We start from the raw sequence: 16,692 nt of genomic DNA, 5'->3' as shown, positions 1-16,692 counted from the left end.
ACCAAACCTTCTGATATAAGATGTCTATTGTGCACCCTTAAGCTAACCAAATCTGGGCTTTGTTAGTTTTCTGGATACAGAGCAACAGCAGCCACCGTTTGTATTTGAGACTCCTACATCTGTGAAGTAAGGGGATAGAAATGTACATTTTTCTGTCTTTATTGGGAGAAGATATGGCAATTCTGTTGGTAGTAACTTACCAGTCCACAACCAATGTAAGTGCTTCAGTCTTCCCGTGTACAAGGGATCAGTAGCATATGTTGTAGCACAACCATCACAGGATGCCTGGGAAGCACTGCTCACTCACTGATAACCACTGTGGCTGAGTGAACTCCAGGAAGTGTCTGCTGCTGGGTAGCCCCTTCAATAAAATACGAACCTTCCATGATGCAAGCATCTCAGGAGTTTGGTATAGCTGATGTACAACCACTACAACTGCCACAGCAAGCTTTTTCGTTTTGTGTGATTTGCTCAGAGTCATGATTAGCTATCACTTTGAATCTTGCCACAGATACTGTTTCTGTTAGGATGCAGATGACCCTAACAATCAAGTGATTTTGCATAATTTCTCTTGGTAGTCCCACTATGAACATACTGATGAGGATATCCTCTCAGATTCCACGGTGTGTTATGCCTTTCCATGTAGGTGACAGAAGCTGTCATGCATATCCAACGAAGTTCGCTGAGAAACCTTTTTTTGAAGCTTTCAACTCAGCCTAATGGATAGCTTGATCTTTCACTGGATCAAACTTTGGCACAACTCAGTTATGATTGTGGCCCACATATTTAAATGCTCCTCATTCAAGAGCTCACTTGAGCCAGACATTGGTCTATCAAGACTTAGAATCAAATGGTACACTACCTGTAATCGGGTTTTGTTGGTATCCGGATTGGGGTTGGACTGTCCTGGTTGTGAACAGTCTAGGTGGCCTATAGAGACTGTCCTATGTGTGTTTAGGTCTAAAGTAAAGGGTAGTAGAACCCTATTGACAGCTCTGGACGTCCCAGCTTGCAGTGCCTCTTCAAGAGTCTGCAGCTGAATTAAGATAATGGACATGGCTTTGCATCAGTTGCAAATGGTCAATTTCCAAAAGAAAACTTCTCCTGAGCCTTACCACTGTCTTCAATTGCAATCTACCCTCAACAGTAAACTCCTCTCCTTGTTGAAAAGTTCTTTGACTTGTGTAAAATGTCATTTCTGTATCCATGGAGTTCAAAAAGTTTGTTATACTAGAGTTCAGAAGAACACAGAAAAGTCCATTCATCATGAAAAAAAAAGTTGACAAAAACAAATTGTGTGGTGGTATCACCAGTATATGTCCTAACTATCTTTTATTTTGTGATAGTCTCAGGTATACTGTTTACCTTATAGGCAATAAGCATAATAGCAGGAGGAATGACAGAAAATTTATGTGGAATTAAATTGAATTTTTTTATTTGAGTTGAGAGAAGAGATTAGACACAATATTGAACAAAGCCAAAAAATTTATATTTACAAAATCAAAACAAATCATATATGATGAGTGCACACAGATAATGGACAGCAATACGTTTTAGAATCTGGAAAGAACTCCTTATCAGAAGAAGTTTCATAGGAATTATAAAAGATACCTGAATTAGACAGAGTTTAATCACTATATAAAACACAACAAGGTTATCTTTTCCAAAGCGCATTAGTTACAAACATCAGTTGATGATTTCATAGGTTAAAATAGGGAGAACAAATCCTCCAGATATTACTAAATCTCTACACTGTTGATGTCAGTAAGTAGATTACACGATGCTAAGCCTTCTGGTTGTACAATAACACTTTCTATGGTTGGGTTCAGCAAAACGGGGAATACTTGTGATGGTGCATAACTAGGATATTACCAATTTTATCACATTCCAGAATTGGTCTTTCTATAGGTTAAACTTATGCACCTTCATAAATATGTGAAAAATATTATAAATGTGGGTTAATATGAAATGTTCACCTAACTAACCTAAAACGAAAAAGAGCATTATATATTACACATTAACCATCATATCTTTACAGTGCATTAGGCTGTCATTCAGTGACAATCTGATATCTTGGCAAGTAATGCTGGAGTACACATTCAGTTTTTGGATGCTACCTATTTAGTGAGCGTAATACCAAGTCAAAAGATATCCCAAAAATAACAGGAATCATTTAGCAGAAATGATCATTTATGTCATAATTCCCTATCCAGTTCATATTTGGTGATATTAACTGCAAAATATGCCGATAACACACAGTCTAATGCTGAAGAAGGACTAGGTGCAACAGAAAAACCACCTTTGGTGTTATAATATAGCAACCAGCTTCAGTTGCCATGACTTCCATACTGTTGTTGACATGTAGGGGAAGAATTCACGTCACAGGATAAATACAAAATATGACCCAGACAAAATCTAGAAAAGTTATACACATTTAAAGAGTCCTTGTTAATTTCTCTTACAGTGTTGTAGAACCACTCCCCTATCATACTTGAGAAGGACTAGTATTGACCGTCAGACTCACGAGGTTACCTTGGTACACACAAGTGAACTCAAGAGTTTTTGAATATTTGACACAGAACTTAACCTGAATGCTTGGAAAGCAATGACTACAAATCATTTTATGTTATTAGTGTGTCAGAATCTCCACCAATCATCAATGGTAAAAAAACAATCATAATGTGTTCCAATATATTATCTAACAACCTAAACTGGCTTGATTTTGTATATCTAGTAATTATCACATGACTTGCTTTACAAAAATGTCATTCCAACTGATTAGACAGACTGAGAACTTAAACAAAACGCCACCACTTTACCTCTCGAAATCTCCAAAAGTAAGGAATTTTGTTTCCTTTCAGATGCTCATTCTTCAGTCACTTAACTATTCTAACTGCTTGTTAGTCAGGTAATCTCATAATGATTATAAGGCCAACATCAACATTTTGGCAGATCATCAGAGCAGACAAACGACTTCTTCACTGACATTCCTTCATCCAACCCCTGATAAACTACCAGATATCCACTGCCAGAATCTTATTCCAGTTACCAAGAGGATCATCAGTGGCACAGAGCTCCAGTTTGTTGATAAGTTTGACATGCTTGCATGCGTCAAACGACTTCTGTCAACATACAAGATATGGACCAGTTCAGCCAGAACCGAGTTGTTATGCATGCAAACATGTACCATGCCAAACACCAAATTCAATCTCGTGTTCCCCTAGGTTTGCCTATCATTAATTTTAATGTACAACCACTTTACAAACTGCTGATGCACCAGTTTGCGTGCATCAATAATTGCAAAATGCAGCCACTTTTTTCCTAAGTGCATTGCAGTACGTCTGTAGTAGGTGGATCAGAATTCAGTCATTCCACAATTTTCCGAGAATATTGAAATACATCTGTACTGGGTGGAGTGTCATACATCGTTTCCAAAAGGAGCTGTATTTTCATTCAAATATTAGGTTATTCAACTATTTTTGTTCAGTTACGTTTTAACATATGGCTTTTATAGTTTGCTCCTTGATCCATATGCTTCAAATTGCGTTACCAATTTTTAACAAACGGTTCAGCAATAGAATGCACTATATTATCCACCAACAGAATAAGATTTAAACCATTTTATAAATTAATCAATAAGTTTCTTTGAAGTTAGCACAAACCTACAAAATGGGCTAACTGTGCTCTGCCCATCACAGGTATCGAAACCCGGTTTCTAGCGTTGTATTTCTGCTGACAAACTCTGCGCCACTGGGCGGCTAATCAATAAGCACAAGTGCATACTGATTATCATTTTCGGTTTCTGGCATAGAGACATAACACAATTTTCCACAAAAGATAAACATTTTCTTGCAAATGTTTTTCCAGATCTGTCTGGTTCTTATTCTCGGTACCATGTGATATAGTATATATATCATTTGTCAACATATTTATTTGAAAGATTGCAGAAAGAAACATTCGTGGTACCGTAAAGTCCTTTAGTCATGCAAAATCTAAATTACCTCCAGCATTAGAGCTTTGGTGATCATCAGCTGCATCACAAGTTAGATACCACCTTTCTTTGCTGGCCCAGCTTCCTATCAATCTCTTGGTTCCAAAGATGGATGAAGAATACAAACTTAGTTTCTACAATATATCTAGTGAGAGTCCTTGGATTGGAATTATTCTAACTCATTCTGCATTTTCAGGTCATCTCCTTGTCTCAACTGTAGTTTCTTCTTCTCCATTATAAGTTCTACTTCGTTTCACAAAGTAATCTTCCATGATCATTGTTTCCAAGTTTAACAATAAAACAGAGAGTCATACTGATCAAAGAAGCATGTCTGAAATAAACTCTGCAATCACAAATTCATATTCATGGGATCAAAACTTTTTTTTTTCTAATTTGTTCTGTGATACTTACTAACAAGTAAAATCAACAACCAACAGACAAGTTACAAGACTGAAATTATGAGAGGCTTTAAAGAAAATGTGTTGCATGAGAATAAATTAACCTCAGGAAGAAAGACAAATGAGACAGACACGAGCATAGCAAAAGAAACAAAATCTCTTTTTCCAAACAAAAGAGAAAACCGTTCCTGTGCAGATCTGTGCTTTGATATGGTCCTTATGAGCCTTATGGTTTGGGCGCTTGACTCGTAATCTGCAGCTAGCGAAGTTCAAATCTAATCACCAAACATGCTCGCCTTTTCAGACATGGGGCATTATAATGTGACAGCCAACTCCACTTTTCGTTAGTAAAAGAGCAGCCCAAGAGTTGGCAATGGGTGTTGTTGACTAGCTTCCTTCTCTCTAGTCTATCACTTCTAAATTAGGGATGGCTAGTACAGATAGCCCGCGGTAGCCTTGCACGAAGTTCGACAAACAAATGGTCTACACACTAGTGGGAGACATTGCAAGAACCTATATACAGAAGCTCTCTTGAATGATTACTGTCGTGTGTAATCTTGCCTAAGGTAGTGGCTAATGTAAAATATGGCTGACTACGTACTGTTAACGAGAATACAAAGCGGAAAAACTTAAAAGGAACAGAATAATGGTCTATAAGTTGAAAACTTTGTTCACTTTTATTATTTCTTTATTTACATATATTACGTTTCTCTTAGCCTAAGAAAGTACTGACGGTTCTCACATAATCACTATAAAATGAAGCTCCAGGTTGGTGAATACAATGGCCAGTAGCTTCCACTGTATTATGTAGCCATTTATTTCTTCCACCACCAAACACACTTTTATCATAAGCCTTGAAAAGTTAATTTCTCTGTGGGATGCTGATTATATCCCTTTTGCAGAAATATAGTCATCTAGGTTTATACACCCACTTCGTGAAGATTCAATACATCCCTAAATTCTATATCCCAAAAATCACGTGATGAGATTGTACCCATTTGCAAGTATTTTCAACGTCATTTCAAAAAATGTAATGATTGTCTTCACCTTTATTTGTCCCCTCTACAAGATACGTCTTAAAGATTGGTACACTATACTTATGAATGGATACGAACATCATTGATTTGACGCCTACTGTTCACGTGTACAGTATCTTCACCTCAAGAATATTTAGTTTTCACTTTCGTCATATACAATTTCTTATCATCTAAAACTGAGAAGGCAACATTTGTCTTTTTTTTCTGTCAAAAGTTTGTTTTGAATTTCGCGCAAAACTACACGAGGGCTATCTGCGCTAGCCGACCCTAACTTAGTAGTGTAAGACTAGAGGGAAGGCAGCTAGTCATCACCACCCACCGCCAACTCTTTTACCAATGAATAGTGGGATTGACCGTAACATTATAACGCCCCCACGGTTGAAAGGACGAGCATGTTTGGTCGGGCGGGGATTCGAACCCGCGATCCACAGATTACGAGTCGAACGCCCTTACCACCTGGCCATTTCTGTTAAAAGACTCCATACAAAAAAGACAAATTCCTGGCAGCTGGTATGTCTAAATTCAAAATACAGACAAACAAAATCATCAATCAAAGAAGATAGAACTAAATGTAATTCTTTATTTGTAATAGTATTTTAAAAACATAGAATTGTAGAGAGAATTATGTTGAATAACCTCCAAACTGGTTAACAAAGACTTCCATGGATATTTCTAGAAGTTGGAATCCTGGAAGACATGTAATCAAACTAACTACGATGTACAGAATCCACTCAGACTAAAGTATTCATCAGTTATTTTGTGTTACCTGTCAAATCATATTCTACCTAATTATTTTGCTACTGCTGACCTACGTTTTATAAAAGACCAATCGCATCCATTCTCTTTTTAATTGGTCTTTCAAGTTTACCTCCGTAACCTGGCAGAAGTCTGGTATGAACTACTCCCTGTCCAAGTGTCTTAAATATCACCAGGCTCCAGCAAGGGAGACGATACCAAGCGTAATAAACGCTGGGGTTTGTGCTTATAGTAACACAACAATGAACTTGTATGTTTTGGGCACATAGCCAGTTTGATATTGTCCATTGACTTAAATGCTTAGGACTTGTACAATTTCGTTTATTAAAAAACGCACAAAAAATTATCTTCTTAGTCCACTTTTATATGATTCTGATATAAAACTTATCTTAGGTCCACATTTCCCGTGGCGCATGAAATATCAATATTCCTTACGCATGAATGAATAACGTTATACTAACATTACGTTATTGCGAGTCTTATAAAATGATCAATAAGAAATGTGACAAAACGTTATTGTTCTACAGGAAGATCCAACAAGATATATCCTGCCAAGTTCTTACTGGAAGAATATAATACACTATTGTAACAGACGTTGTTAAAAGCTACTTGTTCTAACTGACATTGTTTCAAGCCAAGTGATCTGTTTCAGTGATGTGTGTGTTGTTAGTGCATTATATTCTTCTCATAAAGAATTATGTTGAATAACCCCCAAACTGGTTAACAAAGACCTTCCGATATTTCTGGAATTATATTTCTGTATCAACTGTCTCAATTTCATCAGATAATATATCTAACACGTAACCATGAAATTGGCTCTACTGAGTAAGTTGTGGTTCATACATACAGTGTACATAAAATATGTAGATTTATCAAGTAGTTTATTTTTATATGTTTACATTTGCTTCACAGAATGAAAGGATTACACACAACAAGAGATGAAGCTTAACATTTAAGCATAATCAATGGCTTTTATGACAATCTAGTCAGCAAGATTGGAAACGTGAGCCTAAATAGGATTCAATACTCATGTAAAAGATAATGATGTAGCAACAGACAAGTTAATAGCTGCAAATATATGTTATGATAGCTCTATTACACTTAAATAATACTCCTGTAGTACATCTTAATTTGTTTAGTCATCTGATAAGGGCTTCTACTTTTGGGAAATTCTATCTGAATAAAGTTGCATTCTTCTTTTTTTATGGAAGGGTAAAATACTGGCAGTTTTCTACTGTTAAAGCACTCCATTTTGATGTATTTAGGTTCATAATGTGAATGTTATGACCAAGCTATCAAACAAATGATCTGCATAATAGAATCTGGACAAGGCTGTAAAATCTCTATATAATGGATACTAGATGTACAAATGTGGTATCAGGATTTACCACCCTACATAGGATAGCAACTAGCAATAACAATGAGTAACAAACAGTAACTTGAGAAGACCCAATCCTCACAGTTGACTGCACACTTCATTTGGACTTTTGGCAAGATTATTAAAATTGGCACTATCAACACTGGGTGCCTTTATTTTTCATAAAAAGTTAATGTTTAATTTCTCTATCAATAATTGAGGAGTTTGTTCTGGGGAGCCAGAGGTGAATGTAGCCATTTAGGTACTGTTATTTTGTGGGAAGGCATCATTATGAATAGACATAACAGATTTAATGCTGAATGAAAAGTACACATACATACTACTGGACCCAAATGTATGATTTCTTTGCAGGTGCAATCATATTAGACATCCTGAAGCAGGACAATGCCCATTCCAATACTACCAGAATTGTAGTAGAATGGCAAATAACAAACCATGTAAGTAATATGCTGACCTGCAGAAAGTGTAGGTCTGAATTCCACAGGGCCTAAAATGCTATACCTTAACCCACCATGTAATTTGTGTAACTCTTTTAGAAAACGTTAATTCAGCTGGACCATAACACTTCACTTCCAATTTGAGAACAGTTGTATCTCCTAGGTTATAAATAGATATATTCTACGTGCAAGTGATTCATTCACTGTACTTAAATTAATATGTAGTGTCTGCTTAAATATATTTAAACTTCATTGCTTAATCAACATTCTCCATAGAAATCATTATCCTTCAAAACAAGTTTGTTGTGGCCAGCTCTTTTACTTACATTATATTATTATTATTTTTTAACATTCTGTATCAACTTTAAACAATGTTCATTCAATCTTTTGTTTCCAGGGCTAGACATGGTTTACTGGCTAGCATGATGGGTTACAGATCCAAGGTTTGATATGATTCCACTGAAAACACTGTGCTTTCAGCTGTGGGTGCATTATAAAAGTGACAGTCAATCCCATTACTGAATTCAAAGAGCCAAACAAAACCCTTGTGGTGGCAGTTGTTTTTAGCTTGCTGCCTCTTCTCTTACTAGTAGTTTCAAATTAGAAATAGCTACACCAGAACTGCATGGTGTTCTGACCCGAACATTTAGCTCACATGTGCATAAAATGCTACTCAATTTCTTTTTCCATTTCAAAACATCAACATGACAAAAATTTTACTAAGAAACTGAATAAATAATACAGTGTTTAAAACAAACAATAAGCCTAATACTGCTGTCTTATTACAAATATAATTGCTTATATACTGTTCACTAATTTTATGTCATCGCTTGTTTCAAAGCCCAGTGTAAAATGAGTAAAAAAAAAAAATCACTATTTCTATATAAAAATACATAGGAAATCCCAGCATAATTAGTAGAAGTTATTGCAATATTAACAATATTTTATTATTTTCCACCACTTGTATATTCACAATATCATGGACTCACATGAAAGTTTGTTCATATTTTAAAATTGTGTTTAAAAAACTGATGGAGTGCATATGAACCTCATTGATAATTCTAATATTAACATGCATTTTATACATACAAAACGTATACAATTATAAATTCTTGTTTAGAAGTGGTGCTCAAAGCAAAGATAATCACTAAGGTATGAAACTGTGCTTCACATTCACGTTTTTTAAATACTGTAAAAAATATTTTTTTACTGTACTATGAAGTTTTAAGTACAAAAAAAAAGCAGATGATGTTTAGTGTAATGTACTTGAATTGCTCTTGCAGACAGTTTCAACATTTTAAGTCACTACAAGGATTATTTAGTTCTTGAGTATGATAAAGAGTATGGATTTTGAAAATAAGATTCTAATACTTGAATTTTATAACATTAATGCATTAATGAGAAGCAAGAACACCCTACAGTAATAACACTGAAAGTTTTGTGATGACAACTAATATGTGTTACTTTTTGTCAAATTACTGTTTTATTCTTTGAAAGTGAAACTTAACCTTTGATAGCTAAACAAACTTGTATTTTTAATGTTCCAAACATTGATAATGTCAAGCATATGCATCATGATTAAGTACAATTGGACTAAGGAAGATAAGCTAAACATCCTTAAGTCTTACTGAGAAGAGATAAAAATGTAATGAAAATGACATTTTAGATATTGTTCAAAGATACTATTTCTTTACAACTGACTTGACTCAGCTTTAAAAAAAAAAGTAAACTTGCACAAAGTATATAGTTTGAGTTTTTGAAGGTTTAGGTCATTAATAATTGACACAGTTGACTAGAAAATTTTCTTTTACAGGTAAGAACTAAAATAATAAACAAAATCTTCACTCTCTACTACTTATAAATCTTCCAAGATCATGTTAACTAACATAGTCTAAAAATGCTGTGCATAAAAATATCATGATTTCACTATTAAATTTGACATGGAAAATGTTTACATCGAAAGAATTTCCAAGTTAAACTGAATTATCCATTAGCAAAAAAAAAAAATGATTCTATCAATAACTAAGCCAAAACTTGTATTCCATACAAACACATCTACCTTAATTCCTTTTTTCTAATCGGAAAAAAAAAGTATATTTAGAATTACAAGTACACTTTGACAATTACATATCTTTTATTGCATTTCGTTACCAAAACAATAAATTATAAACTTTTAATATTTTTCACCAGTTCTTCTTGGAGCAGACATAATAAGCAAGAAAAAAAAAGAAACTTTCATTTTGTTCACATCTTTCTCTAAATAAAAATGAAGAAACTTTAATAACAGTAATTTCTAAGAAATATTAAAGCTAAATTTTACCAAGTACCAACAGTTTCAAGTATTAATTATATAAAGAAGTTTACTATCAGAAGTAATCTCATATCAAAATCTTTATCATATCCTGATAAAAAAAAAAGTTCAACTCCCAAAGGCAAAAGATTGAACATAGCAAATAAATACATTTAAAACCAAGTAAAAATAAACAGGTTAATACCATTATATAAAGCTTTTAACAGTGTCTACAGACTGTCCTTTCATGCTCCTAATCACTACCATATTAACAAAAGTCAACAAAAATCAAATACAGTTTTTGACAAAGCAATTCTTTCAAAATTTCTAAATTTGCATAACAACCATTTTACAAATGTATTTTTTCTGCCAGGTGTAATATTTGGCTTGATGATATAAATGTAACACAACAACCATAGAACAGTAATAAATTAAATCAGTAAATTGGTAAAAAGAAAAAAAAAAGTCTGCCAGTTTTCATTTAAATGAGAAATACATTAGTGATCAATAAAAATTACTTAATTAAATATCTTATTTTTGAAAATATATTTCAAAATTGAGTAAATTCAAAAGATTAACTTCACTTGTTACACATCAGTAAAAATTTGTGTGGGTAATAAATAAGCAGTACAAACAGATTAACAGTTTTCTGTATGTATATTAATATGCCTGGAAATGCTTAATGTTAAATGTTTCAACAAATTACTACTTTTATCATGACAGTGTAACAATGCTAGACATTTATTGTCTAAAAAGAACTCAGAAGAAATAATGAATCAATTTCTAATACAGTATGCTCAAAAACTGCAAATCACTAACTAAATTATTGTGTTAACTTATTCTTGTCTAGAAATATCTAATAAACAATGCTGGACCATGGTGTTATGTACAGTCTTAAAAATTGGATTTCCTAAACAGAAGTGTTAAAATCAGTAATGAAACTAAAACAATGAGTTCAGACTGCCTATTTCATCCATTAATAAAATCAGACTCACACAGCACTGTATTGTATCTTTAAGGTTTTAGCACTCTGAAAATGACTAAACTTTTGTTACATTCACCAATTTTATCTTAGAACAGAAATCCTAAAGATTAGATCTATCTCTGAAATCAATGAACATTAACAAACAAATGCCATTACAACTGGTAAAGAAAACATCTTTAATGTTATCAAAGAGTAATGATCTATAAAGAATATTGAGGAAATAACTGGAAACAGTACTGCTGCCTGTATCTGGAACTTGTGTACTATAGTTACATATCTAGCAGTGAGTAAAACAATGAAAATGCTATCAATATGTCCCTTATCCTTCTCAATCAGTAAGATACATTTTCTAAAAGTATAGAAAAAGTTAAAAACAATCATTAGTACAGCAGGCCAGAACAGACTACAGATAAAATCATCATCAAAGAAGTCAGACGACAGTAATCAGAGCAATTTAGTTTGGCTCGAACATTCATGTAAAGCTACAAAAGCTATCCCTTATTTTGAATTGATGGACTAGAGGGAAGGCAGCTAATCAACAGCACCCACAATACCAACTCTTGTGCTACTCTAATTGAATAGTGGAATTTGATTATCACACTTATAATGCACCCATGGACCCTCAGATCAGAGAAGAGTTAGATGTTTTTTTTAAATCTATCACTCATTATCAATTCCATAGTAAATAAAGCTGAAAATGATATAGATTTTTCTCAGTTTTAATTTATTTTAGGTATTTTTGAATGTTAACAAGTACAATATTAAAAACATACAAAGATAGTATTGAACATGGCTCTATAGCCTGATTTGTTAAAACAGAATGGAGAAAGTGTTAATAGCTGTAAACTGAATCAGTTTAGATCACATGAATGATCCTTCAAAAAATAGTTTTAAAATTAGTAAAAATGCAATCCGTGCAAAGAAAAAACTATTTGTTTTCTAATTTGACATTATACCAAACATAACTATTAACTTTCATCTAAATTTACAATAAAATCTATACACATATTGAAATAAAGTTAAGTAAAAAATAAAAATAAAATAAGGAAAGTCACAGAAATTGCTAACCTCTGACTGATTGTACAATTTCAAACACATTCTTTCAATTTTGTAAATATTTTTCAACAGCAGTATACTACAAATTTTGGTACTTCAAGAGAGCCAAATATTGACAAATCTGATAATACTTTGAAGCTAAATATCTATTACTATACTATTGTTATAAATATTTATTTAGCTTTTTTTTTTCAATTACTTTCATCAAACATAAAAATAAAACTTATGTAGAGAAACAACTAGTACAATCCTATTGTTTTACACTATCCTTATAGTTAACAAAAATAAGTGTCACGGTTAATGTACATAATATGTCTAACAAAGATACTTCAATAGGTGTTACAATTAATGTCTATAATATGTCTAACAAAGATACTTAAAAAAATTTACAAGATCAATGTTCTTATTTTTTGTTGTTGTATTACAGTTTCATTTCAAGTGCAGTTTGCTTTTATCTATTTTTATATTAATAACAACTAGTTACCAAATAAGTAGTTACCAAATGAATATATATATGGGCACTATGGCTTGTTTAAACTACAATTATGAATAATTTTAATAAATTATAAACTTTACTATATTTTATTCATATTCAACCCAGTTTGCATGTGCATACCAAGCCCCAACAATGTTGTTTATCATCAGAAATAATTGTCCTCCATTATTACATCTAATAGTGAACAGATGGAGGAGAGAAAACACATACATCGGTAGTAAGCTCCAAATACTTATTAAACCCTTTATAACTGCATGATAGTAGGGCAGTCAACCAGTTACCATTGATGATCCAATTTTATAATATGAACTTGCCCATAAAGAAGCCCAAAAGACAAGCACCAATTATGAGAGCCATAAGCATCACTGAGGGCTGTTGTTGGAGTTCTAGGGATCCAGTGGAGGGTACAATGTTGCTTGCAGACTTTATATTATCAGCTTGGTAAAAATCCACTTTCCGAGGGACAGGTGAAGATCCAACAGTGTTATGAGCCAAACGTTGCCTAAGTCCTTCTTCCTATAAACATTCAAAATATTATTATATGATGAGCTATCACAGGTAAAATAAATATTACTCAGAAAATAAACATTTCTCTAACCACGTATTTTTCACACAATATTTAAGAGAAACTGTGGGAACAGAATAAAAAAATAATAATAATATTCTCTTTATTTGCTTTGAGACAAATCTGTCAAATTCACAGACCTATATTTCTTTGTTTTTTTTTATGGTTTCACAAACATACTAGTGATACAAACTGCACAAAATTAACAAACCTTCTAAAGAATATGTAGTTTGTGTAATAACAAAGATCATATAATTATATTTAGTATTTGTGTGAATTTGTAGTTTCTGAAATTTGTTATATAATGTTGTATTCTTCATTTCATTTTAGGCTTTCAATTTTTATTATGTACATAAATTTATGTAAATATATCAAATATTCTTCTCTTTCAATAAAACCACATATTTTCTGTCTATTCTTATCCTACTAATACCATACAAAATTTGCTTACAATCACCAAGTCAGAATATTTTTTTACTATAAAAGAAATGAGTAAAAAAAACAAAAAAGTACACATTTCTGTAGCTTACAAATAGACACAGTACAGCACAGATGTAGTATCAGCAACAAAAAGTGTCTCTTAAAAACTAAAATAAATTTTCAGGCCTTACAAGTTGGGAATTAGTTCTAAAAATACTGTGTTCAGATGTGGTATTACTACACTACTTCAAAACTTGTAAATGGAGAAAAATGCTGTTAGGAATAAGAAGTAAATTGTTTACAATGTTTTGCATTTAACTCCTTCCTGTTACAACAGTTTTTAGGTGGAAGGATTATCTGTTTTCAAAGCTGAGATGCTTATTCATTTGTCAAGATCTTATGTAGGACACCACAACAAACCATAGTGGTCGTAAGTAAAAATAAATCAATAGCATGCACTTCAGATGCTTACAAATTGAAAATATAAACATTTTATAAATCTTTATTTTAAAAAATTCATTAAATGACGATTATAAAATATTTTAATAACATTTATACATTATTTTCTGGCACAAAATTATTGAATTAGACTAAACAAACATTTTTTAATTGAATTTGTTATATAGATATACAATTTTGTCCTCAAAGTGACCTTACATAATATCAGTCATGAAGGGTTAATAAGAATGGATAAATTTTACATGTAACAACTCATAGGGTAATGTTTATTTACATTATTTTACATAACTTAGTGTGGTACATTATCTATAAAACACTCACCATTCCTAAAATTTTCGTAAAACCTGTAAGGAACTGCCAAGGCAAAAAATAGAATTTTTAAGTATTTGTTCTTGTCCAAAGTGTTAAAAGGGTAACAGGTGTGGATGCAATCACAATGGTACACAAGTTGCTCAAAAACGTTAGCTGTAAGAGAAGTCAGAGACATTTTGGTAGAGGTGTTGTTATGCATCTAAAGAGAAGTAATTCTGAGTACAGTAGGTGTAAACTTACAGATGTATCTGATGACTTGCTCTCAAATGGGAAGGAAAGCAGGAGGAGGAGGAGAATGATTCAAGATCAGGTAAGGAATGGAGAATACAAAGAAATTTTTGTGTGAAATGCAAGAATATTACAAGGATAAGAGTGCTAAAATAATGGTGAAATAGCATGAACATACCTTGCGGACAGTCCATTTTGGTAAGATAAAATGCTTTAACAACTAATCTAATCAGAGAAAACAGTGTGGCAAAAGGATCCTTGGATCATGCTCTACACAGCCATGTACCTCATTATTAGGCTTATGAATTTACAGACCTGATGAAATAACACACTACCTACCCAAAATATTCACATTTTCTGCCATTGAGTCAGAGGCTGCTTGTTAATATTGATGTATTTATGAATCACTTTTCTTCAGTGTTTGTAGTCAGGATATTTTTAATCTATAAAATATGCAATTCTAATACAAACCTTCAGTTTACTGTTTTCTTGCTGAAGTTGGACGAGCTCATCTTTCAACATTTTATGTTCATCTTGAACCTTCTTTAACAATTGATCCGTATTAGTAGCCTACCAAAAAAAATACATGTAAAATATAAAGTACATGACAAAACATCCAACCAACCTTCAACAGAACTGCACATAAATTATTTCCTGCTTCTGTTTTGCACTCTAAAATGGTTGTGAAGAATATAATCAATAATTCCCATTACTAATAAAAACTGATTTATTTCTATTGAGGTTCTAAAATCAGTCAGGAACATTATAAGAAGGACAACTGAAAACAACCTACTTGACTAACATTAGACTGGGTGGCCTTGGTATCCCAGAATAATACTGAAATTGCATGCTAAAATAAACAATATGACTCTTATTTTGTTAAGGTCAGAATGAGCTTAATACTCATAATCCAACAGAACAACAAAGAATAACTCTTTTGCAATGACTTTCCCTCTGGGTGGGTCAAAGTGTGCATGTCACTACCTTCTACAGTGTTACATACAAAAATTAATTAGACAACTTTATTATGTATGTATGTATGTCAATCAACTCAGTATGAAAATGTAGCTTATAATTTAAATTTTTATATTATCTAAGTTATATCTTATTAACCCTATCTGCCCGGGCATCATTTACTGTGCATGTCAAGAGGTTTTAGTGGCTTACATTCAAAATTTTATTAAATTACTTTTTGTTTATATTATACCAATTACTATAGCATAAAATCACAGCTAATAATCCATATTTTTAATTGTATATAAGCCTTAAGTTATTAATTTTATAAGGCTATATTTAGAAAAATTCCTAAATTTCCCCTACAGTAAGAAAGGGAACAAAATTTCTGTAAGTACCCCATCTTCTCTATTTTATTCACCACCCCTCCAATAAGTACGAAATTCAACGTAATTTCTCACTATAAAATTGTCATTGCTAAAAAAAACAATTTTTAAAGCTTTCAATATTATTTGGTTACAAAGTCATCAAACAGAAAATCAGACCTCTTCACCACACCTACCTGTCACATCCTCTCTTTTGGGATTTGTTAATAGTTCTCTCTCAATTTTAATTCTATATTATCTATAACCAATAGAAAGCCAATGTTTTCATCTATCAAATGACATATTATATTACACCGTGTTCTGAACAGAGAATTTTTTAGTACAAGCTTTGTACATGGGAAAGATAATGACTAGTTTGGATGAATCTATAACGACTCTTGTCAGAAAGCCAGAAAGATTGTGATAGTTAGAGGAAACTGTCTGTTTTTTGCATGTTATTATTCTATGTTTTTGGTACATTATTTATTTAAATAAAAATTATTTTGTGTATTACTACCATTAGTATAAAAGAAAGTAGGGTTAAGTGTCATCAACAGTCAACAGT

At 32.5% G+C, this 16,692-nt stretch overlaps 1 protein-coding gene across 1 annotated transcript in view; it reads right to left on the bottom strand.

The window, feature by feature from the left end:
- Positions 1 to 10,116: 10,116 nt before the first annotated feature.
- LOC106462944 (vesicle-associated membrane protein-associated protein A-like) overlaps positions 10,117 to 16,692 on the bottom strand; it is a 31,012-nt gene continuing 24,436 nt past the window's right edge. The window contains exons 6-7 of the mRNA XM_013922915.2: positions 15,280 to 15,378; positions 10,117 to 13,340 (exon numbers count right to left, since the gene is read on the bottom strand). Of these exons, the coding sequence (XP_013778369.1) occupies positions 13,122 to 13,340; positions 15,280 to 15,378 (318 nt within the window). The 3' untranslated portion in view covers positions 10,117 to 13,121. The remainder of the gene's footprint in view (positions 13,341 to 15,279; positions 15,379 to 16,692) is intronic.

This window comes from Limulus polyphemus, unplaced genomic scaffold (assembly GCF_000517525.1).
Source record: "Limulus polyphemus unplaced genomic scaffold, Limulus_polyphemus-2.1.2 Scaffold49, whole genome shotgun sequence".
NCBI classification, from domain to species: Eukaryota; Metazoa; Arthropoda; class Merostomata; order Xiphosura; family Limulidae; genus Limulus; species Limulus polyphemus.
The sequence above is the reverse complement of the archived record's forward strand: the minus strand, read 5'-3'. Positions and strand labels throughout refer to the sequence as shown.